At 56.3% G+C, this 25,382-nt stretch overlaps 3 protein-coding genes and 1 long non-coding RNA gene across 11 annotated transcripts; 2 read left to right on the plus strand and 2 right to left on the minus strand.

The window, feature by feature from the left end:
• Positions 1-1,121: 1,121 nt before the first annotated feature.
• Positions 1,122-6,210, plus strand: MIF4GD (MIF4G domain containing). 3 transcript variants are annotated; one of them, XM_004748944.3, is made up of 7 exons: positions 1,122-1,284; positions 2,870-3,001; positions 3,792-3,901; positions 4,096-4,251; positions 4,348-4,440; positions 4,984-5,183; positions 6,073-6,210. In XM_004748944.3, exons 2-7 carry the CDS (start codon positions 2,920-2,922, stop codon positions 6,107-6,109), a joined length of 678 nt encoding a protein of 225 aa, XP_004749001.2. In that variant the 5' UTR covers positions 1,122-1,284; positions 2,870-2,919; the 3' UTR covers positions 6,110-6,210. The 3 variants fall into 3 exon arrangements, with proteins under 3 accessions (XP_004749001.2, XP_004749002.1, XP_044941865.1); XM_004748945.3 differs by lacking the exon at positions 1,122-1,284 and adding an exon at positions 1,712-1,976; XM_045085930.1 differs by lacking the exons at positions 1,122-1,284; positions 6,073-6,210 and adding an exon at positions 1,716-1,976 and having other exon boundaries at positions 4,984-5,704.
• MRPS7 (mitochondrial ribosomal protein S7) lies at positions 5,607-9,836 on the minus strand. 2 transcript variants are annotated; one of them, XM_004748942.3, is made up of 5 exons: positions 9,703-9,836; positions 8,882-9,073; positions 8,703-8,766; positions 7,239-7,406; positions 5,607-6,217 (listed from the first exon to the last, which is right to left on the minus strand). In XM_004748942.3, exons 1-5 carry the CDS (start codon positions 9,768-9,770, stop codon positions 5,996-5,998), a joined length of 714 nt encoding a protein of 237 aa, XP_004748999.1. In that variant the 5' UTR covers positions 9,771-9,836; the 3' UTR covers positions 5,607-5,995. The 2 variants fall into 2 exon arrangements, with proteins under 2 accessions (XP_004748999.1, XP_004748998.1); XM_004748941.3 differs by having other exon boundaries at positions 9,576-9,766.
• Positions 9,827-25,123, plus strand: GGA3 (golgi associated, gamma adaptin ear containing, ARF binding protein 3). Of its 2 annotated transcripts, none has more exons than XM_004748937.3 (17): positions 9,827-10,015; positions 16,549-16,633; positions 16,761-16,836; positions 17,745-17,843; positions 18,479-18,602; positions 18,842-18,945; positions 19,043-19,162; positions 19,513-19,650; positions 20,173-20,254; positions 20,364-20,480; positions 20,766-21,008; positions 21,421-21,491; positions 21,739-22,058; positions 22,275-22,498; positions 22,798-22,967; positions 23,099-23,209; positions 23,416-25,123. In XM_004748937.3, exons 1-17 carry the CDS (start codon positions 9,976-9,978, stop codon positions 23,524-23,526), a joined length of 2,235 nt encoding a protein of 744 aa, XP_004748994.1. In that variant the 5' UTR covers positions 9,827-9,975; the 3' UTR covers positions 23,527-25,123. The 2 variants fall into 2 exon arrangements, with proteins under 2 accessions (XP_004748994.1, XP_004748995.1); XM_004748938.3 differs by having other exon boundaries at positions 19,082-19,162.
• LOC123393533 lies at positions 17,839-20,469 on the minus strand. Of its 4 annotated transcripts, none has more exons than XR_006608355.1 (3): positions 20,349-20,469; positions 18,615-18,694; positions 17,839-18,481 (listed from the first exon to the last, which is right to left on the minus strand). It is a non-coding gene; the product is annotated as an uncharacterized LOC123393533 (long non-coding RNA). The 4 variants fall into 4 exon arrangements; XR_006608353.1 differs by lacking the exon at positions 20,349-20,469 and adding an exon at positions 19,425-19,548; XR_006608352.1 differs by lacking the exon at positions 20,349-20,469 and having other exon boundaries at positions 17,839-18,163; positions 18,360-18,481; positions 18,615-18,845.
• Positions 25,124-25,382: the final 259 nt, after the last annotated feature.

Genomic DNA, 25,382 nt, shown 5'->3' on the forward strand with positions numbered 1-25,382 from the left:
TGTTTCTGGTCCTGGGGGGGAGAATTAGTCACTATAGCCACACCCCCAGGCCCCGGTCCTCCTGTGACATCCTGCTCAGCCTGTTCTCTCCCCTGGGTGGGACAGAGCGTGGCTGAGGGTCTCTGGGGAAGACCGATCTCAGTGGCCCACAAGCAGTGGGGGGCTGTGCTGATGGGGAGGAGCTATGGGTGAAGGCCGTGGCCTTTTCCCCCAGCCTACCTGGGGTCACTCCATTTCCATGGCGTCAGGGCGGGAGCCTTACAGCTGGGCCAGCTGGCAGCAGCTACCTGCTCAGTGTCTCCCTCCCTGGGCTCACTGTGGTGCTGTGTGTGTCCTCTGTCATCCCAGAAGGGCCACAGCTCTGGAGCAGCCTCATGAAGGGGCTGGTGGAGGAAAGGGCTGAGCAGCCAGCCTGCTGAGGGCAGCAGTGTCTGGGGGTGGGGGTTGTCGCACAGCTACTGATGCAGGCACAGAGGAGAAACTGCAGTTAGGGGGTGAGCCCAGGAAATCTGCAGAACACAACCACCATCCTTTCCACCCAGTTCTGCACCCCCCACCCCGGGGAGCCTGGCCTGCGGGGTCCCTCGGCAGGGGGAGTCAGGACGGAGAAGCACCAGGCACTGTAGGACTTCACCCTGCCCCCAGTCTGGGCTCCAGCTCCAGCCTCTGTGCCAGCCTCTTCGCGGACTTAGGAGGAAAGCAGGGCCAGAAGCAGACCTGTGTGGGTGTCATCGCCCTCGGACCCCTTCTGTCATCAGAACTGGCTCTGGCCTGGAGCTTTGTGATACGTCTGAGACCCTGAATCGCAAAGCTTCCCTGCTTCTGGCTGCTGATGATAGAGTCCCAGGCTGGCGGTAGGGGGAGCTCCCAACACCCACAGGGTCTGGGGCCGGGGAGGCCTGGGCTTGGGGCTGTAGGACAGCAGCTGCCTGAATGTATTTTTTAAAGAAATTCCACTGTAGTGGAATAAAGTAAACTTCATTCTCTTCATCTCGCCTACTCATTAACTGGCTGCAGCTGCCCTTTCTCATCCATTTCCTGGGGACCCCTTCGGCTAGCCGCTTTAACAGGAGGAGAGAGCTCTGGCAACAGGAAACCACGGTGGACGCTTGTCTGTGCGACGCGAAGAGGCGCCCTTCCAGCCCCTTCTGCCCGCCCTTCTGCCCCGCTGGGCCGGCGTCAGGGATGGCCCTCAGCCGCCCGGCCCGCGCCTCTGCCACAGCCACAGCCACGACGGAGTCAGGGCCTTGTTCGACTTGTCACTCGCAGCACCTGGCGGAGGCGGCAAGCTAACGGGGGTCGTGGGGAGGGTGTCCTTATTCTAGAGCTTGCTCGTTAATTTTCAACTATTTTACCGGTGCCGTTTGTATTTGGAGGAGAGGGGGTGGGGGTGGGGGACTTGATCCAGCCCTTACAGCCCCCCTGCCTTGTCTCGCGTGGCGGGTAGAAGTGGAGGGCGGGTGGCCGCCGTCTAGGAGTTCCTGCCCCTCCAGCCATCCTTGCCCTGCCGCGGGCCCCCCCACTGCCGCGCGGCCCCGCCTAGTTTCCTTTTTGGATCCCGTTTTAACCGGAGCCCAGGCGTGAGAGTGCGCTGCGGGGAGGGGGCGCCACCGCTGGCGCCCGAGGGCTTTCTCTGGGCCGAGGAAGGTCCAGCCCGGCGCGGACGACTCGAGTAAGGACAGGGTGGGGGCGACGTCCAGGGCCTGCCACTCGGCCGGTTCCGGACCTCCGCAACAGGCGGTGAAGAGAACGTCACCGGGACTCCGGCAGGCGGCGCTGGCGGGAAGGGCCCTCCCCTCCCCGGGCTGGCCCCGCCCCTCCACGCTGGCCCCGCCCCGGCGCCGCGCTCGGAAATGACCTAAGCGGCGGCGAGGCCGGGCGGGTAGTTCCAGCTCTGCGGCGCGGCGGACGGGGGGCGCGCGCGCCATGCCCGCCGAGCGGCCTCCGGGCACGCGGGCGCGGTGCCGGCCGGGCAGGTGGGTCCCCGCGCTCCTTTCGCACAGCTCCGCCTCTCCCGCCCGCGGGACCCCGGACGGCTGTCCTGCCCCGCCCGGAAGAGCGTTCCAAGTTCGAGGAAGCTGCCGGGTTCTGGAGATCCCCGAGGTCGTCCTTCGACCAGGGAGGAGGCATCGCGCCCGGAGAGGGGACTCCAACAGGGACAGCCTCTCCCGTCATCCCGCTCCCCCCTTCTTTAAGAGGAAGGCTCCACAATGGAGCTCAGGAATTAGGAGTCCTGAGTGGGCAAGGCCGGGTTCCGCCGCCCGGGAGGCCAGTTTAACCAGTCCGTCTCGGGGAGAAGTTGGCCAGGACAGGAGCAGTTCGGGGCCCCGCACCCGCCCACACAGGCCAGGCCGAAGGCTGGAGGGGCGGGTTTGGGGACTGAGAAGGATTCTGACCAAAGCAGAAGGAAGGGTCGCGTCCAGGGGATTGGAACCTTGCAGGGACAGACATGTCCTCTGGAAGGTGGGGCCGCAGTTTCCAGGCCGCTTTCCATAGGCAAGGGGAGTGTCTGATATGCCCCTGTCCACACTCCAGCGCAGCTCATCGCACCCCAACCTTAGTGTCACCGGAGAATATCCCTGCCTCCTGTGGAGACTGGACGGTTGGCATTTTCACCTTCACCTCTCTAGGCTCGTGAAATCCCAGAAGCTACAGGGGTTCCTAAACTTAGCAGCAGGTGCCTGGCTGGTGTTCAGTCTCCACGAGAGGCCAAGCTTGCTGGGCCCTCAGCCAACCAACCAAGGCAGTAGACTGGCTGGGAGCACCTGTCCCAAGCACTGGCCAGCCCTGCCCGGGGACTGCAGAACTAGAAACCCTGGCCCCACGCTGCACACCTGAGGCCTCTCCCTTCCCCTCTCCTCCTCCCTAGGTGCTGTCATTAGTCCCACCTCAATAAAGAGCTGCTGGGGCTGAACAGTCATGGGGGATCCTGGTAGAGAGGAGTATAAAATCCAGTCTTTTGATGCAGAGACTCAGCAGCTGCTGAAGACAGCACTCAAAGGTGAGCATGAGAGCCCTTAGCTGCGGAGAAGGGGGCAAGGGGACAGGCCTGGAGGCCTGAGCCTTAGCTGGTGATTGCCCAACCAACCCTGTCCCTTTGCTTTCTGAGAAGAGAAGTCAGGACAAGCTACATTCAGGCCAGTAATTGAAAGTATGAATCATAGAGTCACCTTTCGGCCAGTAAAGCCATTTTTAAAGTTTTAAGTCCCCATGAGAGTGGGGTGGGGCACAGAACAGAGTTCTCGTCTCCTGAGGCCTCGCATTGGACTGGCTTCTGCGTCGCCACAGCAGGCCGTCTTGAATGTGCAGAGCTGGCTGACTTGGGACAGGATGAAGCACTCTGCTTGGCAGAGGAGATGCAGTCATTGTCCTGGATCGGTGCCTTCTGCAGCCCTCAGAACAGAAGTTTGACTCAGCTAACAATTAGTAAAGCCCATCCCATGCCAAGCTAAGCCTGCTGGGGAGGCCCTGCCTAGCCTGCCCTTGTCAGGTTTCCTGTATGTGTGTTCTAAGAACACTCTCTTCCCTGAAATTGCTGTCAAATACATTGTTATTTGGTGCTCCTTCCGCAACCCAGGGCCAGGAAATATGTGCCCTAAAAACTAGCGTTTGCTGATTAGTCTCTAACAGCTACATATCCTGGCCATCAGTCTCCCAGTGGAGCTGGGAAGTCTGGTCTCTTTAAATGTAAGTGTATCACGGGAGTGCCCTTTTGTAAAGACATCTCAGATCCTTCTTAGAAGCAAGGGGAGACGGATGTGGTCTAGACTCCCCACCTATCTCTACCCTAGATCCAGGTGCCGTGGACTTGGAAAAGGTGGCCAATGTGATTGTGGACCATTCTCTGCACGACTGTGTGTTCAGCAAAGAAGCAGGACGCATGTGCTATGCCATCATTCAGGTGGGCTGGGACTGGTAGAGAAGCAGGGAGACGCTTCGGGAAAGGCCGCAGTGGAGGGCAGGAGGCCTGGCCCGCAGGGCGGAGGTGGAGAGTCAGACCCGACAGTCCTCAGCTGCTGAAGCTTGAGTGGGGGGTCACCACGGCATCACACACCCCCTCCCCCGCCAGCTCACTGCCCTTTCCCTGGCTCACAGGCTGAGAGCAAGCAAGCAGGCCAGAGTGTCTTCCGACGGGGACTCCTCAACCGGTTGCAGCAGGAGTACCAGGCTCGGGAGCAGCTGCGAGCCCGGTCTCTGCAGGGCTGGGTCTGCTACGTCACCTTTATCTGCAACATTTTTGACTACCTGAGGGTGAGGCCTGGTAACCACCCTAGGAGGCAGAGACAGCCGAGCTGGTCTCCTTCAGCCGCTAAGTGCTCTGGCCCCTCCCTGGTCTCCCCCCCACAGGTGAACAACATGCCCATGATGGCCCTGGTGAACCCCGTTTATGACTGCCTCTTCCGGCTGGCGCAGCCTGACAGTCTGAGCAAGGAGGAGGAGGTGGGTGACCCAGATGGCTGTGGAGGTGGGCCGTCCCCGGCTCAGCTCAGAATCCGGGCCCACTGTCCCTCGAGGCGCCCGAGCCTCACTTCCCAGGGCAGGAGGCTAGTGGTGCACTTCAAGGCCTGTCTCAGTTCCAGAACAAGCTGCCAGGCTTGGAATTTATTCGGAACAGAGCAGCCAAAACCTACAGGCTCAGAGGCTTCCCTCCCAATAGAAAAGCCAACGTGTGGTAGGAATCCAGCTGTGGATACAGACGGCCCAGAAACGCAGAGCCTGGTGGGGCAGGGGCGGGGCGGTCTGGGTTAAGCGGCAGCTTGGAGGCAAACCCCGCATCCAGCCTGGCCCGGGAGACCTTAAGCAAGTTCCAAACTGGTCTTTCACGTAAGATGTGGCGCACGCCCACCACCAGGTGCCGGGAGCAGGACAGGAGGAGGCACGGCTGGAGCGGTGCTGCTGGAGCGGTGCTGCTGGAGCGGTGCTGCTGGAGCGGTGCTGCTCGAGGCGCGTGCGCCCCGGGGTCACCTCCCACGCCCCCTGCAGGTGGACTGCCTGGTGCTGCAGCTGCACCGCGTGGGGGAGCAGCTGGAGAAGATGAACCGGCAGCGCATGGATGAGCTCTTTGTCCTGATCCGAGACGGCTTCCTGCTCCCAAGCGGCCTCAGCTCCCTGGCCCAGCTGCTGCTGCTGGAGATCATCGAATTTCGGGCAGCCGGCTGGAAGACGACCCCGGCTGCGCACAAGTATTACTACAGCGAGGTCTCCGACTAGGTTTCCGGCTCAGGCTGCCTCACCAGCAGCACCGGCCTGTCCCTGCCAGACCTTGAACAGCTCATAGGGGTTTCCCACTCATGCGGCGGTCCTGCCTGAGCACCTTCCCTCCCGGGTTCAGGGACCAGGGAAGACACCAAACAGACCTGCCCCTACTGTCCCATCAGCCTCTCCCCCCATCACCTCCAGCCTGGGCCAGGCAGGGAAAGGCAGCTTGCAACACCCACCGCACTGTGTAACCGCCGGTGCAACAGCCATCTTGGTGCCTCGGTTTCCCCATCTGTAAAAGGGGTACCCATAGCTACTGGTGGTATACTTTGGGATACTGAGGAGCAGAGCACAAGTCACACCAGAAACTGCTTTTTATACATTTTGTACAAGGACCACTTCGGAAACAAATTTCCAGTCGATTTTAGTAAACAGCAGGTACCACCACACACACGACACCAGTTCAGGACGAGAATTTTCTAATAAACCTTTTCTAACATTAAAACTGCTTCCTTTCATATCTTCCAAAGTTCTACCCTGAATAGAGGAAGAGAAGCTGGATGGGCCCGAAGTTCCTGGGGGAAATCCAGATTGATACATTCCCAGTGTATGAGGAGCTGGGACAGGAAAAGCAAGTTCTAGGGCCCAAAGAAAGGATTAACGAGCATAAATATGCTGCTCCCCCCTTACAAGGCCTGCACGCCCTTAAAAAGGAACTACTTCACCCACAAGGGATTTTCGCTGACAGTGACCCCGGCTCCCACGGTTTCTTGCAGCAGAGCGCCGCCCCCTCCCCCTACCACCAGCGGTAGTGAGCCAGGGCACGGTTGGCCTCGGCCATCTTGTGCATGTCATGCTTCTTCTTGATCACAGGGCCCTGGTTGTGAAAAGCCTCCAGCAGTTCATGTGACAACTTCTCCGGCATCAGCGTCCGCCGGTGCTTCTTCTCCCTGCACTCAGTGAGCATCCACTTCATGGCCAAGAAGCGACGCCGCCGTGCGGGAAGTGGCACAGGGACCTGGACAGGAGAAGACACGGCAAGTCAGTCCAAGACCTTGTCGGGGCGGCAGCCTCCTTCTGCCCTGAGCTCTGAGGAAGAGCCACAGGCTCCCTCTGGGCCAGCTCTGACAACACTCGTGAGGGGCCTGGCTTCTCCTTGAGTCCCCGCAGCCCTGGGGGCCCCCACCCGTTAACAGAGGCATTCACTGAGCACGCGGCACGCGCTCCTGAGGCACCGACCTCTCTCGCCTCTAAATAGAAGCTCAGCCCAGCTGATACGAGCATCAGCTGGGAGAAGCCCCATCAGGCCGGAGTGACTCAGCCAGCGCGGATCAGGGGTGCCCCAAAACAAGCCCCTCTTGTCCAGAATCCTTTGCTAGACCGCCGTTATATGCCAGGCACCACTAGGGACCCAGACATTAATGAGTCTCCACCCTTAGGAAGTTTACATTAAAAAAGCAGAAGCCGGGGCGCCTGGGTGGCTCAGTGGGTTAAAGCCTCTGCCTTCTGCTCAGGTCATGATCCCAGGGTGCTGGGATCGAGCCCCGCATCGGACTCTGCTCAGCCAGAAGCCTGCTTCCTTCACTCCCTCTCTGCCTGCCTCTCTACCTGCTTGTGATCTCTGTCTGTTAAATAAATAAATAAAATCTTAAAAAAAAAAAAAGCAGAAGCCGAGAACACTGGCTTATGACAAGACACAGAATTAAATGCCAGGAGAGCACCTTGTTCAGTTCAAGAAATGGCAACAAAACACCAGTTATGGGTCAAGAGCTACTCTAGACGCTGGTGTACAAAGATGAGTTCTACACGTCCTTCACCACGAGAAGCTGACAGCTTACAACACAGCATCGTGGACGGAACGGAAGCGGGGGTGCGGGCCTGGGGGGCGGTGGCTGGTGGATCCTGAGAGAACCTGGTCCCTAGAAAACGATCAATCTTAGCCCAACTTTGGACCTTCCCACTCCCAAGTGCTCCCCACCCAACCACTACCAGCTTGTTCTGTGGGTAGGGAGCCCTGCTTTCCGGCCCTGACCGCTCACCTGGTAGAAATGGCCCCCTCTGAGGATGGGCACCAGCCCTATCACAGGCTCACAGTTTTTCAGAGCTTGGTGGAAGATGGTGTAGGGGTTGCGTTCGATGGTTGCCTGTTCCTCAGCAGAAGCAGCATGGTACTTCTCAAACTGCTTCCTTTTCACAGCTTCCAGAGTCTGCAAAGGGATAGAACTGGAAGATGCTGCCCCGGGCTCCCTGAAGGGTTTATCCAGCTGGACTAGTACTTTGCCCCTTACTCCTGTCACCCCGTTTCTCTATGACAGTGCGGACCCTCTCTCAGCACTTCTAAGGCAAAGTTATTTTTTTTTTTCTAAAGATTTTATTTATTTATTTGACAGAGATCACAAGTAGGCAGGGAGGCAGACTCCCTGCTGAGCAGAGAGCCGGATGCGGAGCTCGATCCCAGGACCCTGAGATCATGACCTGAGCCAAAGGCAGAGGAGGCTTTAACCCACTGAGCCACCCAGGCGCCCCATCTTTTTCTTTTTTAAGATTTTATTTATTTGACAGAGAGGTGAGAGAGGGAATACAATCGGGGGAGTGGGAGGGGGGAGTAGGCCTACCGCTGAGCAGGGAGCCCAGTGCAGGGGTCCATCCCAGGACCACCTGAGTAGAAGGCAGATGCTTAAGGACTGAGCCACCCAGGTGCCCCTAAGGCAAAGTTATTAAAGGCCTCCTCTTTTCTGGAGGAGGACCACAGATTTGTGACTGGGGGAGTGAATGGTGGTTCTGACGCCTACTGGCCTTCATTATAGCTATCACTTCCACACATATACATGAGGATCATTTTTTTCCCCAAAAAATTTTGGGAGAGAGAATGAGCATGAGCATGAATGGAGGGACAGAGGGAGAGCAGACTCCCTGCTGAGCAGGGAGTCCAGTGTGGGGCTCCATCTCAGAACCCTGGGATCATGACCTGAGCCTAATGCAAATACCTGACTGACTTAGCCACCCAGGTATCCCAGGAAATAAGGTAATTTTTTTTGTTTCTTTCCTTTTTTTTTTTTTTTTTTAAAGTAGGCTCCACGCCCAGCGTGGGGCCTGACATGGGGCTCAAATTCACGACCCTGAAACCAAGACCTCGGCTGATATCAAGACTTGGACACTTAGGGGCGCCTGGGTGGCTCAATGGGTTAAAGCCTCTGCCTTCAGCTCAGGTCATGATCTCCGGGTTCTGGGAAGGAGCCCCACATCGGGCTCTCTGCTCAGTGGGGAGTCTGCTTCCCCCTCTCTCTGCCTGCCTCTCGGCCTACTTGTGATCTCTCTCTGTGAAATAAAGAAAGAAAATTTTTACAAAAAGAAAAAAAAAGTTGGACACTTAACCACCCAGGTACCCAACACAGGGAAGGTAATTCTAACGGCAAGTATATGAACCTGTTCTTTTTTATACTAAACGGAAAGAGCCACAGACAAAGGTATAAGCCAGCAGGCAGGGGAGACGAGCTGTTTACCTGTGTCATGAGGGATCTGGCCAGTACTTTGTTTCCTCCTTTCATCATCATGTTGATGAATTTACTTCAAGCAGAAAAACAAAATGCTTAGATTTCCCAGGCTGTATCCCAATCCTTACTGTAGACCCTCCCTGGTACAGTCCCAGTCCCTGGAACCAAAGTATTTGCTCCCATCTAACCTGATCACGGGGTCTTCAAACACAGAGCTTGTTTTCGCTGCTGGGGCAGCTTTGATAAGCTGAGTCTTCCTGAGTTCCTGTTCACACTTCTCCTCCTCAGTCAGCTCCGCCAAGGGCTTGCGGTAATACTCCTTGTCAGTCTGTGGATCCCTGTATTCAGGACTATAGCGGCTCCACCTCACCTGGGTTAGCCTGAGAGTGGGGAAGAAGCCGGCAAAAGCTGACTCCACAAGTGAAAAGGCTTGACTTAATAATGGGCATGTTGGCCAACCCGCCGACGAGTGAGAGGCACGGAGACCGCTGGACACACCTGAACGCAATAATTCTGGCTCTTGTCCTAAGAGGTGGGAGGACCTCCCCCAACAGGCCAGGAAAGTCTCCTCTCAAGTGTCAAGGGTAAGACGAGGTTCCTGAACCCGAGGACAGGTGCCCTGTCTAAGCATCTCCGCCTCCCGCCCCCTGAAAATCTCTGCTCTGAGCTCTTTGATAAGGGCGCGCTTTCAGCTTTGACTCCGAATCACTACGCCTTCACGTTGGCTCGAAGTCACGCAGCCAATTCAAAGCTTTGGACCGAGGTACCCTGGCCCGCAGGCTCTCTCCAGGTTCCCGCCCGGTCTGACTGTGGCCCTTTCCTTCCCTACAGGTCTCTCCGTGAAATCCCAAGGGGCACCCCAGCTTCCTACTGCCCTCTCACCCTGGAAGCCGCGGGACAGCGGTCCGCAGGGTCAGCGCCAGGACCGACCACCCTCGCGCAACCTTCCCCGCGGGGGCAGCCATCTTGGCTGGCCACGAGGACCCCACGAAGGCTGCCTTCTGCGTGCCTGAGCGAGTGACGGGAGACGGCGGAAAGGCTACGCAGAGTCCTAAATCTGTGCGACACTGCATTCATCCGGGCGTTGAGAGTCTCTCAGTCCGAGGTCGAAAGGCAAGAGCCAAAAAGAAACATTCGGCGTCTCATTATCTGCCGCAGTCCGAAGCGACCCTAGGAGGGCCGGCTCCCTCCTCTCAGGCCCCCATGCAGGCCCCGCCCCGGCTCCTCTCTCACAAGTTCTCGCGAGGTTTGAGGCCGCTGGGCCGGCCCGGGCGGCTGCAATATGGCGGAGGCGGAAGGGGAGAGCCTGGAGTCCTGGCTGAGTGAGTAGCCGCGGCCCCTTCTGTCTGCCCTCGAGCCCCCTCCCCGCCCCACTCCGCCCCACTCCGCCCCCCTCCGCGCTCAGGGGCCCGCGGCGGCGTCGCCTAGCAGCCCGCGCCTGGGCTCGCCCTCGCCGCGAGCATTCTGTGATCACGCCCCTTCCCCAGCAGGGCGTCCCGGCCCCCGCCCGGCGCCGCCTCCCACTTCTGCGCGAGGCGGCGTGAGCTCGGGTCCGGTCCGGGCCTCCGCGGGCTCCGGGGAAGCGGCGGCCAAGTGCTTCGGCTGACACAGCATCGGCGATTTGGGGAGATTGTGGTGGGGCCGCGCGCCGCCGTGACTCCGGGGCGCCGGTGGCTCAGGATTTGGGCCGAAACTCCGGGAGCGGTGGGTGCCGCCGAGCACATACAGCTTCAGAATTGCGACCTTGTTTGTATTTGACAAGTGGCCGCCTCGCGCAGGCGGAATGTTTGAAGCAGAAGAATCCAAAAAGGGATAAAGAACAGCTCTACCCTTTTCCTGCAGTGTCCAAGGTTTGGTGATGTCCGTGTTGGGGACACACACACTTGAACATCTTCGCTAGTCATTTGTAGGTAACGTTCCCAGCAAAGCTGAGGAGCACAGCCTAGTGCCGTAGTCACAGCGGCCTGTAGCTTTAATTGCTAATTCACACTGCTATTAAGGAAATACGTGCTGACCTTGTTAGCACAGAGTGCTCTGCTGAAGGGTTAATAAATTAACTTTCTTATGGGCTTAGAAGAGGCCCCTGGAGGCCTCTTTAAGTGAAGACAAATTAGACGGAGTGTTAAGACAGGATGCCCGGAGAGGGCCTTGTGCAAGATCCAGAGCTGTTGGAGGTGATGGCTCTTTCCTCCAATGGCCTGACCTTTCTTCCTTTCTTTTTTTTTTTTTTTTCTTTTTTCCTCTCTGACCTTTCTTCATAAGAAACCACCCCCTTCAGGTGGTTGAACCTAGGTTATGTTTGCAAAGTCTGCAGTTGCAGGCAGGTCATAAAGTCCTCGGTGTATAGGGAACTGTCCTCCAAGGAGCTCAGAGTGAACATTCATTTAATTCATTCATCAGGTATCCTCGGGAAGTAGGTACTACTGTCACAAGTTCGCAAAAAGGACACCCTGACTGTAATCAAACCACTTGCCCAGTGCCATCCAACCAGATATAACTACATTGGAATCGATTTGATTCATAGATAATAACGGGGACGTTGGAGGAATTTGACCTAAGCTGAATATAGCAGGCTAGGTTTAGAGTTATATTTTGAAATAGGAGAAGGACAGGCTTGTTTTTGAGGGCGAGTGGGCGTGGTGAGTCGCAGAGTGGGATGGGGTCTGTTGAGCCTGGAGCTGATGCTGGCCTTTGATCTTTCCTATGACTGAAAGTGACATTAGGGGCGGAGTTAAGATTCTTTCCATTCTTTTTTCTTTTTAAGATTCCGTTCTTACGTTGTTCACCTTCACAGTTCTTCTGACTTACTGGCGTGAACTTTATCAGTTGAATGAACCAGTGTTTGGTTTAGCACTTAGTCTAGGTCCTTGTCACTCTGTGGTTTGCCAGAATTATTATAGAAGCCCTAGCTGGCTCAGTGCCTCAAGTGTCTCCCTACCTCCCCTCCGTCCACTCTGCATTCTGCTCCCAGAAGAGCACTTCTGTATAATCCGGTCGTTCCAAGGCTGCACACCTACTGCCGCCTCTTTGTGGCTTCCCGAGAGCCTCCTTGCTGTGGTAAGTCAGGTGTTCTTGTCCCCCCCAGGACACTCTGTTCTCGTTCCCCAGAAGCCCTGTTCCCCTTTGCTCAACTAAATGCTTTAAGACCCATCCCAGATTCTCCTTGCCACGGACTGTCTCTTGATGACTTCAGGGAGCTCCTGTAGGAGTGTGGTGGGAGAGAAAGCTGGGAAGTTAGAACCAAATTCTGGAAAAGCTTGAATTCCAGCCCTAGAAGTTTAAATTTTGACAGTTATCAGGTCCCCATTCTTACTGTACCTGGTGAAATCCATGTTTTTAGGAGGATCAATATAGGGGTTTTGTATAGGATGCCAAGGAGCAAAAGTTCTGGAAGCAGGTGAAGAAGTAAGGAGGCGTGAGGGCAGGGGTAAGAAAGGGAGAGATTTAAAAAGACGTTGAGAAGGAAAGGACCCTGGACTTCTGGAAGTGGGTGAGAGGGAAGGAGTCAGCAATGGGGGGTTCAAATCCGGATGCCTGGGCATGGGGGCCGAGTGAGCTTTTGAATGATAGCGCCATTTACAGAAATGGGGAAGTCAAGAAAGAGAAGTAATGAGTTTGTTTTTAAACTTTTTTTTTTTTTTTAAGATTTTATTTACTTATTTGACAGACAGAGATCACAAGTAGGCAGAGAGGCAGGCAGAGAGAGAGAGGGAAGCAAGCTCCCTGCTGAGCAGAGAGCCGGATGTGGGGCTCAATCCCAGGACCTCGAGATCATGACCTGAGCTGAAGGCAGAGGCCTCAACCCACTGAGCCACCCAGGTGCCCTGTTTTTAAATTCTTTTTGATCCAAATTATGTAATTACACTCTTAAGCTTTTGCTCTGTTTACTTCACACAAGTGGCACCAGAAGAGCATAAGCGCCCCAAAGGTAGGCTCTGAGTCTCGGACTCTATGTAGTCCCATGGCTTCCCATGGCCTCGTGGGCTGTGTACTTGTTTTCTTTTAGTTCCGTTATTGACTGACTGAATAGTATTGTACAGGGTAGTTGACCTGTGTAGTTAATTTTCTGTAGGTGCTCAACAGAGACTTGGTGACGAAGTCTCTCTTAATTCAAGACCATAGCACCAAAGGCTGCCTCTTGATTTCCTCTCCATCCTGTGTTGTTGCCTCTGCTCCTCTCTAAGTCATGTGATACATAGACTCTGTCATCTGTGAAATGGCTGAGTCGCTTTGGGATTAGGTAGCCAGTGCTGGCCCTACTGGAACCAACCTTGCGTGACCTTTTGAGGCCCTACTACGGTCAAGGCTACTGATGGAACTAAGCTGAAAATGAGAGCCGAGAATCTAGAGGCACAGACACACAAGAAAACAAGGCTTTTAGGAGAGATCTGAAAATAGAAACCTTGAGTCAGTAGAGCCTAGAGCCAGTTCTAGAAGGTGGGGCTTACAGGGAAGGCGGTGGTATCACCTCTCTGCCAGGTGATGGAGCGTGTGAGTGGGTGGAAAGTTGTGTGCATCTGCAGGAGGGAGACAGTGTGCAGTTGGAGGGATTGAGTTACCCGGAATTATCCCCAGGACTTTCCTCCCCTTCCTAAGGGTGCTTGTGAGCTGGAGAGTTGGAGGAGACACTCAGAACTCGGACTGGCCATTGCTGAAACCAGGGCTCTTTGTGCCCACGTGTGGGCAGAGAGCTCCCCACAGAGTTGCAGTAGGAAAGTCTATCAGGATGAAAGGAAGTGGGGCACTAGAGAAGTTGAGCACACGTGGGAAAGTAGTGGGCATATTCCGGACTTAGGCCTGGGGTGCACGTTGGGTGAGCGCCCATTGTTCAGGTGGGTGTGGGGGCAGCCACGTCAATGCTGTCCTCTGTACCTTGCTTTTGGGTTGAGAACAGTGCAGGCGAGAGTGTGTGATTTTTTTCTTACAGCCTGGGGTATGTGACTCTTCTCAAAATAGTTAAGAGCAGCAACGGGAAAGGTGGGGCCTCTCAGACCATCTTAGTTTTTGTAGCCTTCAGCTTCTTGATGTCACGTGAGAACTTTAAGCAAGGTAGGGATCAGTAACAAATCCTCGCCAATACCTGAGAAGGTATCCGTCAACCAATGGGAGAAACATGGGGCCTCTGGAAAGTGACAGCTTGTAGGTCACTGTGGCAATAAAGAGCCACTCTCCCCCCCCGCCCCGATTTATTTATTTGGGGGCACCTGAGTGGCTCAGTGGGTTAAAGCCTCTGCCTTCATGTCAGGTCATGATCCCGGGGTCCTGGGGTTGGGCTGAATCAGGCTCTCTGCTCAGCAGGGAGCCTGCTTCCTCCTCTCTCTCTGCCTGCCTCTCTGCCTGCTTGTGATCTCTGTCAAATGAATGAATTAAATCTTTAAAAAAAATTATTTGACAGAGATCACAAATAGGCAGAGAAAGTGGAAGAAACAGGCTGCCTGCTGAGCAGAGAGCGCGATGCGGGACTTGGCTAGGATCCTGAGATCATGACCTGAGTCAAAGGCAGAGGCTCAAGCCACTGAGCCACCCCGGAGCCCAAAGAGCCACTCTTGATAGAATTAACCTTGCTTCCCTCCTAGCTTGACATTTTAAAGTGCCTGTTAATTCTCTTTTCAAGATTGAGGACAGATACTGTCCTTTTCCTCCAAATAGGACCCAAACAGTCCGAATCTTCTCGAAGTCGGAGGGGAAACACTGCAGGCCTTCCCTCTGCCGCAGGGTGGCGTCTGCTGCCTTGTCGTGCTTCAGAGCCCCATGGGGAGGGGGAAGGGGGGAGGACACGGGGAGCCCTTGTTAGGATCTGGTCATGGAGCTGGTGATTTTTGATGTCAGGAAAAAAGAAGTTAAGAAAACAGTCACGAGAAACCAGAATTCAGGAACTTTGGGTGGATGCCATTTGTGTGGAGGGGCTTTTCCAGGGTTCCATGGCTCTGCTTTTGGCGCTGCGGGCCAGCTGCAGGAGCGTGGGTATTTAAAAAGGATATACGCCTTCAGCCTCCCATTTGTCTTCTGAACCTGTAGCCCTAAATTTAGCAAACAGCTTGAGGGTGCTTTCTGGAAGAGGCAGACTCCCAAGATGTGAATCAGAGATGGGAACACGGATACCCACCCTCGGTGGTGGGGGGGTGTCCTCCTCAGCACAGGTTCTGGAGGTAGCAGGGGAGGGAGGACCCACACCAGATGCTAAGAGACTGGACACTGAGCTCCTGGCTTTTAAACCCTCCACGATCGTCTGAGAACTCTCCAGCACTTGCCTTTGTCCTTCATCATAGGAGACCATTCAGACTTGAGGGCGCTGAATACTGAAGTTCAGTTTCTGTCTCTGCAGTCCCATGGACAGATAGCACAGTGGGTGGTGCCTGATGGAGGCACGGTGAATGTCAGCTCCGTTTAAAATGTGCAGTGTAGGGTGCCTGGGTGGCTCAGTTGGTTAAGCGTCTGCCTTTGGCTCAGGTCATGATTCTGGAGTCCTGGGATCAAGTCCCACATCGGGCTCCCTGCTCGGCGGGAAGCCTGCTTCTGCCTCTGACCTCTCCCTTCTCATGCTCTCATTCTCTCTCTCACTCAAATACATAAATATATATATATATATATTTAAATGCAGTTTAAAAAAGACATGGAACGCAGGGGGTGCCTTGGTGGCTCAGTCAGTTAAGCGACCTACTCTTGTTTAGACTCAGGTCGTGGTCTCTGGGTTTTGCAGTCGAGCCCTGCATCGGGCTCCACGCTGGGCGTAGAGCGTCCTCGGGATTCTCTCAGGCCCTCTCCCCGCTTCCCCTTCTCTCCCTGCCCTTCTAAGAAAATAAATAACATTTAAAGCATTAAGAAAAGTTAGGTCTTGAAAACGTTTGTGGGTGTTTTTTATTTTTTTGGGAAGATTTTATTTATTTGACAGAGGCTAGGAGGGAGGGACCCCAACCAGGGGCAGTGGGGGAGGGAGAAGCAGGCTTCCTGCTGAGTACGGAGCCCAACCCAGGGCTTGGTCCCAGCATGCTGGGGGCCTGACCTGAACTGAAAGCAGACGCTCAAACGACTGAGCCGCCCAGGCGACCCTTGTAAAAGTTTTTGAAGGCCGTGTAGGAAAGAAGTTTCCTAAGTGTGTTATTTTTTATCAAGTATTAACCTGGCCTCAGATTCTCTAGGAGATACTTCTTGATCATCCCTATTTGCTTAATAACTTATATTTATAAAACTAGAGTTACTTAACACTTACTGGTTATGTTAAACATTTTTATGGGTATCTTTGAAGACTTTTGTTGTTTGTGTTTATTATTTGTTCTCATTTTAAACTTTTTTTTTAAGATTTTTTTTTTTTCTTCCAGACAGATCTCAAGTAGGCAGAGAGGCAGGCAGAGAGAGAGAGTAGAGGAGGAAGCAGGCTCCCGCCGAGCAGAGAGCCCGATGCAGGACTCAATCCCAGGACCCTGAGACCATGACCTGAGTCGAAGGCAGAGGCTTTAACCCACAAGGCTAAGAATTTGTTTTCCCTTTCATTTATGACTTTCAAAATGCTAGACTGATCTGTTGAGGATTCTCTATCAGAGAAGAAATTCAGAAACAAACTTTTTTTTTAAGATTTTATTTATTTATTTGATAGACACAGCGAAAGGGGGAACACAGCAGTGGGGGTGGGAGAGGGAGAAGCAGGCTTCCCGCTGAGCAGGGAGCCCGATGTGGGGCTCGATCCCAAAAGCCTGGAATCATGACCTGAGCCAAAGGCAGACGCTTAACGACTGAGCCACGCAGGCGCCCCTGGAAACAAACTCAGCTGCATATCGGTGCCTTAAAAAACCCTCCGTTCTGTCCTCTTTGCACTTTATAACAATAACAATTGTTCTCCACTTTGCTCTGTCCCAAGATAAGGCCACGAATCCTTCCAACCGCCAGGAGGACTGGGAATACATAATCGGCTTTTGTGATCAGATCAACAAAGAACTTGAAGGGTGAGTCTCCAGGGAGTTAGGGGGCCAGCGGGAGCGTCGCGTCGCTGGAGAAGTCCTGACTGGCCAAGGAGGGCCCGGCGCGTGGCCCTGGGCTCAGCGCGTGAAAGCCCGGTCTGCTTCCTTGCAGGCCGCAGATCGCTGTCCGACTGCTGGCCCATAAGATCCAGTCTCCGCAGGAATGGGAGGCGGTCCAGGCGCTGACGGTAGGTCCTTCCGCTCTGCCGGTGGATTTTAACAAGCCCAGGCCTTTCCTCGTGCACCCACTGGGCTCTCAGAGGTTTTCAGGGCTCATGTCCTATGGCAGCTGAAAGTTCTTGGTACTAATGTCCAGAACGTGTTCCATAAACTGTGCCACAAATGTGTGTGCCCTTGCGAGAGGCACGGAGGCTGCAGAGAGGCCCGTGGTGCAGTCACTGCGGGCTGGGCCGCCAGTCCAGTGGGAGAGGCCGGGTGACTGAGGGCGGGGGCCAGAGGCCGGGGCCCTGAGCCCAGGGTGGAGCTCAACGGTGGCTTCTTGCAGAGATGCTGACAGAGCTGTCTTGCTGTTTAAAGAGTTGGCCAACTAAACAAGAGTCCAGCAAGTGTAACTTGTTCTGTAGCTACAGTAATGCTGGTTCCTACTCAAGGCATCACACCGAGCAGCAGGTCTTAGAGGATTCAGAGCATCGCAGCGCTCACAGGACCCCCGGGGCTCTCCCCTGACTTCATTCGGGGTGTGGGAAAAGACATTGAGAAGGAAAGGACCCTGGGCTTCTGGAGGGCGCTGTAGAGCAAAGGCCTTAAAACTGTGGTTGTCAGCCGGGGTGCTTTTGCTCCCAGGGGACATTTGGCAGTGTTTGGAGACACTGGGTTGCCACCTCCTGGGGTGCTGCTAGCATCCAGCGGGTAGAGACCAAGGCTGTGGCTAGATATCTTCTAATGCACAGGACAGGCTTCCACGCAAAGAATGACCGGCCCAGCACGTCAGCAGTGGCGTGGCTGAAAAACCCAGCTTGACAGAGTCGGAAGCCAAGGAAGGGAGCGCGGTGGAGCGCGCCTCAGCGCAGGGCCTGGCTGAGCGCCCGCGGTGACGCAGGCCGCCCGCGCTCAGCGCCCCGTGCTGTGGCTGCAGGTGCTGGAGGCGTGCATGAAGAACTGCGGGAGGAGATTCCATAACGAGGTGGGAAAGTTCCGGTTTCTGAATGAGCTAATCAAAGTCGTCTCTCCGAAGGTCAGTCGGGGCAGCGTCCTCATTGGGGAACTCCTTTGGTCGCCCCGCCCCCCATCTTACTGGCTGTCTGTAGAGAGCTGCCCACGTCCGGGCCTTAGGGACTAGGCCCTTGGGGCAGCACAGGGGCCAGGAGGCCACAGGGGCGGGCGGCCTCTCCTGGCCTCCGGGGCTGATGGTGAGAGGTGATGTGGCAGCAGGGGCGCGTGCGTGCGGGTCGGGAGGGCTCCTGGGGACGGCGGTCACTTGGGTCCGTCTGACGGAGTTAGGCTCAGCTTCTCCGCTGCTGTGGCACGCTGGTGTGGCTTTAGCTCTGGGCACCACTTAAAGCACAGGGAGCAGTATTTCATACTTAAGACATTCTCATTAATTCCTTTGAGATAAAATGCTGCTGTTTCTGGGAGATTGTGCGTGGAAACGCAGTGGCGGGCTCCCGGCTCCCTGCCTGAGCAGATTGTATCTCTGAGACCGCTTTGTCACGGGTGGTTCCCCCCCGTCCCCGCCCTGTGTCACACATACCTAACACCTGTGCTTTGGGGTAGGCCTGAAGACTGGAGCGGACTGGCAGCCTTTCATTCCCACGGTTCCTGCCTCTGGACGGCAGTTATGAGGTTTTCCTATTTCCTTTTGCCTCTTAGTACCTAGGGGAGAGGGTGTCTGAGAAAGTGAAGACCAAGGTTATCGAGCTGCTTTACAGCTGGACATTGGCCCTGCCGGAAGAAACCAAGATCAAGGATGCTTACCACATGTTGAAGAGACAGGGTATGTGCTTACCTTCCCTCAGCCTTAAAGCAGCGCCAAAGGCTGGCTAAGGCCAGGAAGAATGCGGGGTGTCTGCTGTCCCTTTCTTCCTCCTGAGGACAAGAAGGGCTCAGCTGCGGTTGGATGGGCTGAGCCCTGGCAGGCCATCATCCCAGGGATGGGCCTTGCCTTGCTGTGTGAGAAAAGGCATCAGAATGACCCGGTGAGCCAGCACTCTGCCCCCCTTGCGTTCCTGTCAGGCATCGTGCAGTCTGACCCAGCGATCCCTGTGGACAGGACGCTCATCCCGTCTCCACCACCTCGTCCCAAGAATCCTGTTTTTGATGATGAGGAGAAATCCAAGGTAAAGCACACCCCAGCCAAGAGCGTCCTCAGATGGGGAGGGAGGTGGGGGCTTGCTCGGTGCTGTGGGAGCTCCAGTTCCTCTGTGGTCTCTCCAGGTGGGGTGCTACCTTTCCCTTTCGTACCTCCTCTTCCAGCTTTTAGCCAAGTTGTTAAAAAGCAAAAACCCAGATGACCTACAAGAGGCCAACAAGCTCATCAAGTCCATGGTCAAGGAAGTAAGTGGCCCAGGGCCTTGGGGTGGAGGAGCCCAGGACCACAGAGCAAGAGTCCCTTCCCCCAGCATGAGGCCAGAGAGCGGGAGGTGCCCTGGAGCTTGGGGGGGTAGAATGGATTAGAGGAGCCCGCACGGACGGGGGGCAGTTGAGGGCTGGGGGTGGGCCGTTATTTTAAAAGACAAACTAGGTTGAGACTGAGGCCTTATGGTTCCCAAGAACCATGCATTAAAAGGAGCTTTCACTGGGACTAGCTTTTGCTCACGTTCTCTGGTGCGATCCTTGCTGTGGGGCGCCAGGGGCAGTGGGATGAGTCTGGTTAAGCTTTTTCTCCTTGATCGTCTTTGCTGTAGGATGAGGCGCGGATCCAGAAGGTGACCAAGCGTCTGCACACTTTAGAGGAGGTTAATAACAACGTAAAGCTGCTCAATGAGATGCTGCTTCATTACAGCAAAGAGGACTCTTCGGAGGCCGATAAAGAGCTCATGAAGGTAGGCGCATCCCGGGAGAGCCACGCTCCGGGAAAGCGAGCCAGCCTGTGCCCAGCACCTGCCCTGCTGTTCCTTATCAGTCAGCATAGCTACCAGGTTTGGGGGTGGTACCCCGCCTTTACACTTGCTGTGGCTAACCTACTCAGGACAGAAGAGCTGTGGGTACACCCGAGTCTGGGGGACTCTGCGGACCCGCCCCGGGGCTCACTTCTCTGCCGTGCCTTCTGCCTCAGCAGCATTTGGGCAGAGACACCCACCACATGCGCCTGATGTTGCCCCTTAGTGCTTGGTTCCGTACTCTGAATTCTGAGCCATATGCCGGCCTCAGGGACAGGAAGGGACCTATTTCCCCTGATTTTAAGCAGATATCCTAGGTGACACAGTGCTGCGGACGCTGGAGCCCCGTGCCACCAGTGACTGACTGTGGCAGTAGGGGAGCCCGTGACTTTCTGGACATGGACACTGAGTTAGGTCATTGCCAGGGGACCCTGTAGCTCACTTTAAGGTCTGGGATTCTTTCAGGAGCTGTTTGATCGGTGTGAGAATAAGAGGCGGACGTTATTCAAACTAGCCAGTGAGACAGAGGACAATGACAATAGTTTGGGTGAGTCAAAGAATAGTTGACAAGGATGACCTAGGAATTTGGATTTGGCCGGCAGGGGTGGGGGAGGAGTGTCATGGCCAAGAGTGAGAAGTACCTCTTTCTGCTCTAGGGGACATCCTCCAGGCCAGTGACAACCTCTCCCGGGTCATCAACTCCTACAAAACAGTTGTCGAAGGGCAGGTTATCAATGGTGAGATCACCAGCTCAGCCATGCCAGACACGGAAGGTAAAATGTTCTAGTTTCCCATTTCGGACCCATCCAGCCCAGCCCCAGCCCCCCCAACCCCCGGGCAGCCATGAGTGCGGGACCTGCACGTCATCCCACGCGGCCCAAGGGGATTCTCAGCGCTTCCAGATGCTCCTCCAGCTCCCCAGGGGCCAGGAGCCGTGGATAGGGTTTTCTTTGCTTGCTCTCCTTCAGTATGAGTTAGGCTGGAGGCTGTAGTCAGGGTTCTGCTTCCTCCTGTGCAGCCACTAGAGTGGCCCCCGATCCTTCCTTCCACCCCTCCAGGAAACCACTCTAGGAGCCAGGGCACGCTCATCGACCTGGCCGAGTTGGCCACACCCAGCAGCTCATCCTCCACGCCGGCCCCAGCCCCTGCCCCACCGGCCTCTGGCATCCCTATCCTCCCTCCGCCCCCCCAGACCTCGGGTCCTGGGCGCAGCCACTCCTCCGGCCAGGCTGAAGCCACCGCGGGACCCAACCGCGCAAGCAGCGCCCTCTGCCTGCTGGATGAGGAGCTGCTCTGCTTGGGTGCGTCCCGGAGGGGGGCTGGGAAGGGCTTCTCGTGATGGGCTCCGCAGAGCCAAGGTCGTGCGGAATTGGGAAGGATCGGGAATGCCTCATGTCCTTAGCAAGGGCAGGGAAGGGGACTTCAGCTGTGAGGAGGGCCAAGTTCAGTGCGCTCAGGCCTGCGGGCCAGTGTGCACGCAAGCTCCAGAATGGACGCGGTGCACGGTCTTGCTTTGTCCCCTCTCCCCTGGAGGTGTCGCCCACTGGACGAAAGGACCGAAGAGCATCCCTCTCCCTCTGGAGGCTACCTGGAAAAATACCTTGTCCCCACCTGTCACCCTTTCGTCAGCGACTTTTGTCCTGTGACCCTTCGGGGTGAATGGGGCTACCCCAGGGCCAGAGCCCCTTCACCTTTGTCTTCTTTTGTTTCCAGGCCTTGCTGACCCAGCCCCCACTGCTCCTCCCAAAGAGTCCGCTGCGAACAGCCAGTGGTCCTTGTTCCCGGTAAGGACGGCACCAAAATGCTCAACCAGTTCCACAGAGTCCTCTGTCCCCGCTCATCCTCCGCTGTGGCTGGCTGCGGCACAGCCCCGGCTGCACTGCAGAACGCTGATCCCATAGGGCGGGCCCAAGTCCTTCCGAGGGCTGCTAGTCCAGTGGGGTCCCGGTAGGCCTGCAGCTGGAGACCCTAAACCCACCAACTGCAACAGCGCTCCCTGCCCTCAGCTCACTCACTTTCTTCTCCGAGCAGAACGAGCAGCCGGACCTGGACTTCTGCAGCCCCAAGCCCGGGAGTGCTTCCTGCAGCCCCTCCGACGGGCCTCTCGTCCCGGCCTCGGCACCCTCTGCAGGCAGCTCCCAGGCCCCGCTGCCGCCTCCCTTCCCAGCTCCTGTGGTCCCAGCCAGTGTTCCTGCCCCCAGAGCAGGCTCCTTCCTGCTCCCGACTGGACTGGCCCCGGCCCCAGCCCCGAAGGCGGAGTCCACAGCCCTCGGGTACCACGGCTCCGCTTTGGGGGATAGCAGCCTGCACCAGCTAGATGCCCTTGACCATCTTCTTGAAGAGACCAGAGCGTAATGAGTGGGATATGTGGGGGCCAGGGGGGGCTGGGCCTGGACTTGGCAGAACCGGAAAGCAGCTCCGGAGGGTCCGGGGATGTTCCTTTTGGGTCTGCTGGTTGGATTCTGGAAATGGGTGGGTAGGAACCAGCCGTGTGCCCTGGAGGGCGTGTGAGGGTTGGCCCAGCGGCTGCCCCTGGTCTCTGACTTGTCCTCCTTCCTGCCTCTCAGGACCTCAGGCCTGGTGAAACCTCTCTCTTCCATCTTCTTTCCTGGGGCTAGCGCCTCCCCTCTGATCCCTGCCAGCACCACTGCTAGGCCTCTCCTCCCCTTCTCCCCAGGGCCTGGCAGCCCTCTCTTCCAGCCGCCTGCCTTCCAGTCCCAGGGCAGCCCCATGAAGGGGCCAGAGCTCTCCCTGGCCAGTGTGCACGTCCCCCTGGAATCTATCAAGCCAAGTAGGTGTGGGGAGCTTGGGGTGGGAGGGGGAGGCGGGACCCAGCGCCCTCAGTGAGACAGGGAGAGGGGTGGGCCCAGGCTCTCCTTGCCCCCCGCCTGGCTCTTAGAGCCCAATGGGACCGGTTTTCCTGCCGTCGCAGCCTCTGCTTGTTGCCACTATGCTCTCTGGGGGAGGGATTCTGGCTGATTCTTTCAGGGAGCTTGCTGGCCACAGGTGGAGCCCAGGCCCAACCACACACCCTCCCCTCTGGGCACCGTGGGGTTCCTCCTCCCACACCCACCTGATCTCTGCTTCCAGGCAGCGCCCTTCCCGTGACGGCCTATGATAAAAACGGCTTCCGCATCCTCTTCCACTTTGCCAAGGAGTGTCCGCCCGGCCGGCCGGACGTGCTCGTGGTGGTGGTGTCCATGCTGAATACCGCTCCCCTGCCTATCAAGAGCATCGTGCTACAGGCCGCCGTGCCAAAGGTAGCCCGGCACCCCACTGTGTGGAGGGACCCGAGGCCAGTGGGCAGCAGCATGGGTCCTTCGGGATTCTAGCGGGCTCCTGCTCAGGGGCACCTGCCGTGCTCTTCAGAAGAGCTTCTCTTTCTCTTCAGTCGATGAAGGTGAAGTTACAGCCACCCTCTGGGACAGAGCTGTCTCCATTTAGCCCCATCCAGCCGCCTGCAGCCATCACCCAGGTCATGCTGCTGGCCAACCCACTGAAGGTGAGCTAGAACCCGGCACCGGCCTGAAGCCCTGGCTCCCCCCTCCCCCCCGGGGCCCCAATCAGGCCCTCAGCCCCCGCTTTTGATACTGTAGCACTAGCACTCGTCTCCCCTGTCCGGGGTTGAACGGCTGAATGAGGACCAAGTGGGAGGAGTGGCTGGGAACGAGCCCCAAGGTCTGTCTTAAGGTCCTCTGTCCCTCACAGGAGAAGGCGAGGCTTCGGTATAGGCTGACGTTCGCCCTGGGAGAGCAGCTGAGCACAGAGGTGGGCGAGGTGGACCAGTTCCCTCCCGTGGAGCAGTGGGGTAACCTATGACCCCGGAGGACTTTGTTTAATCACACGGAAGCCAGGCAGGCTGCTGCGAGACGGGAGGGCGGGCTCCCTGGTCCAGTCCTCCTCCACGGCGTGGATACAGCGCTAGGAGCCTGGATATGGAGCAGGGGCCCTGGGCATCGCTGCTGGGAGCCGGGCTGCTGCTGTGATGCTCTCTCCCTTGGCCCCCTAAAAGGACCTGATTTTTGTCTACCTGTGTGACTTGAAGTGGCCATGTACTGTCAGGGGTGGGGAGCGGCCCCAGCCTCCACACTCTGGCTCTGGCGGGAGCAGGCTTTCCCCCTCATGCTGGCATCCTGATGCCGTAAGGGGGGAGGTCTCGGGGCTCTCCCTCAAGGACCACATCCTCACTCCCTTAGAGGCCTCAGCCCCACGTCACTACTCTGTGCTTCCCCTGCTGGCAGACTCCTGCTCCCACCTCCAGGGAGGTAGGCAAAGCCCTGTGGTCCTCAGCCCCGGGCATCGAGTAAGTTGGCACACTGCTGCATCTCCACAACTCTGCCCTCCGTGGGCAGCAGCATCCTGGAACAGCCACTGGGTGAGGAGCTGTGTGCTTGTCTCTGGTGGTGGCAGGCTGTGTCCTATGGACATCTCAGTAAAATGGGGAATTAGCCTGTCAGAACTTGGCCTCGTGACAGTCAAAACTAGTGATACAAAAGAAAATGGAAGAGAACCAGTATTTCCCCTTCTCTGGAAGCAGGTACTCAGAGCTTTCTGGGGAAAGTGTGCCTCCTGCCTTGGGAACAGGCCATCCTACTCACTACCTCTTGCTTGGCATGAAATAAACTGCTCTTCTGCCCTTCGAGTGTCTGAAGGGAGAACAACCCCCATCCCCCGTGTCCTCCTGCTTGGGCCCCCCTCCTCCCACCAGATGGCCTGTGGTGCGGCATATGTTTGGGAACCGGAGGTCTCAGGCTCAGGCAGTTTGCACTAGACTGCTGTCCGTACCTGCTGCCCAGGAACCTTGACCATCCCCAGCTGCCAGCAAGATACGGGGTCTGGAGGTGGTGAGATTAGGGACCATGCTTGAATCGAGTCACCAGACCCTATTTCAACAGTGCTCGGCTCCAAAAAGCTTGTCCTACTTGCTCCATACACCAGGGACAACCGGGCCAGGGCCTCTAGGCCTCACGGGGCAACAGGCCAGTAAGGATCACCAGCTGCAGAAAGAGCACACAGCTCACCTGAGCTCGGCCGGATGGCACGGAGCCGTCTCTGGGGAAAAGTGGCACAGACCACACTCCCTTCCCCCTCCCTGCACTGTGCCGGGTTTCCCTGCTATGTCCTTCCCGTCCATCTTGAGCAGGCAGGTTTCACTGCTTCATTAGGACAGGTCAGAAGTGAATCAGTTTCACTACTTACAGAAGAAATCCAAGAGCTTTCCAGAGACCAGCTGCTTGCAGCCCTGGGAAGGTTTATGGAATTACTCTATGGAAATCTACCTTAATAATAAGCTTTAGACATCAAAATTATCTGAGTGTTCCTACTGAGGTCACCGCTTTGTGACAAATGGCTGTATACATATACCAATCTGCTGCCCTTGCTCTGCTGCATGTTAAATAAAATCATTTCTGCCCTACCTGGAATCCTAATACAGACACCATCCTCACCACTGTGGGCAAAGTGCCACTTAGGAATTCCAAACATAGACAAATATGCTGGCATCACCTGACACTTTAGTTGATGAAAGTACAGGTTCCTGGACCTTTTCTAAACAAAAGAAAGGATAAATGTTACAATTGATTCTAAAGGCTGGATTTCTGAAGCATAAATAAACCACTCACCACCTTGCTTGAGCTTCTAGGAGTTAGGGCACTGGACTCACCATCCTAACTGCT

This window comes from Mustela putorius, unplaced genomic scaffold (genome assembly GCF_011764305.1).
Source record: "Mustela putorius furo isolate JIRA1106 unplaced genomic scaffold, ASM1176430v1.1 tig00000873_pilon_pilon_pilon, whole genome shotgun sequence".
In the NCBI taxonomy this organism is placed as follows: domain Eukaryota; kingdom Metazoa; phylum Chordata; class Mammalia; order Carnivora; family Mustelidae; genus Mustela; species Mustela putorius.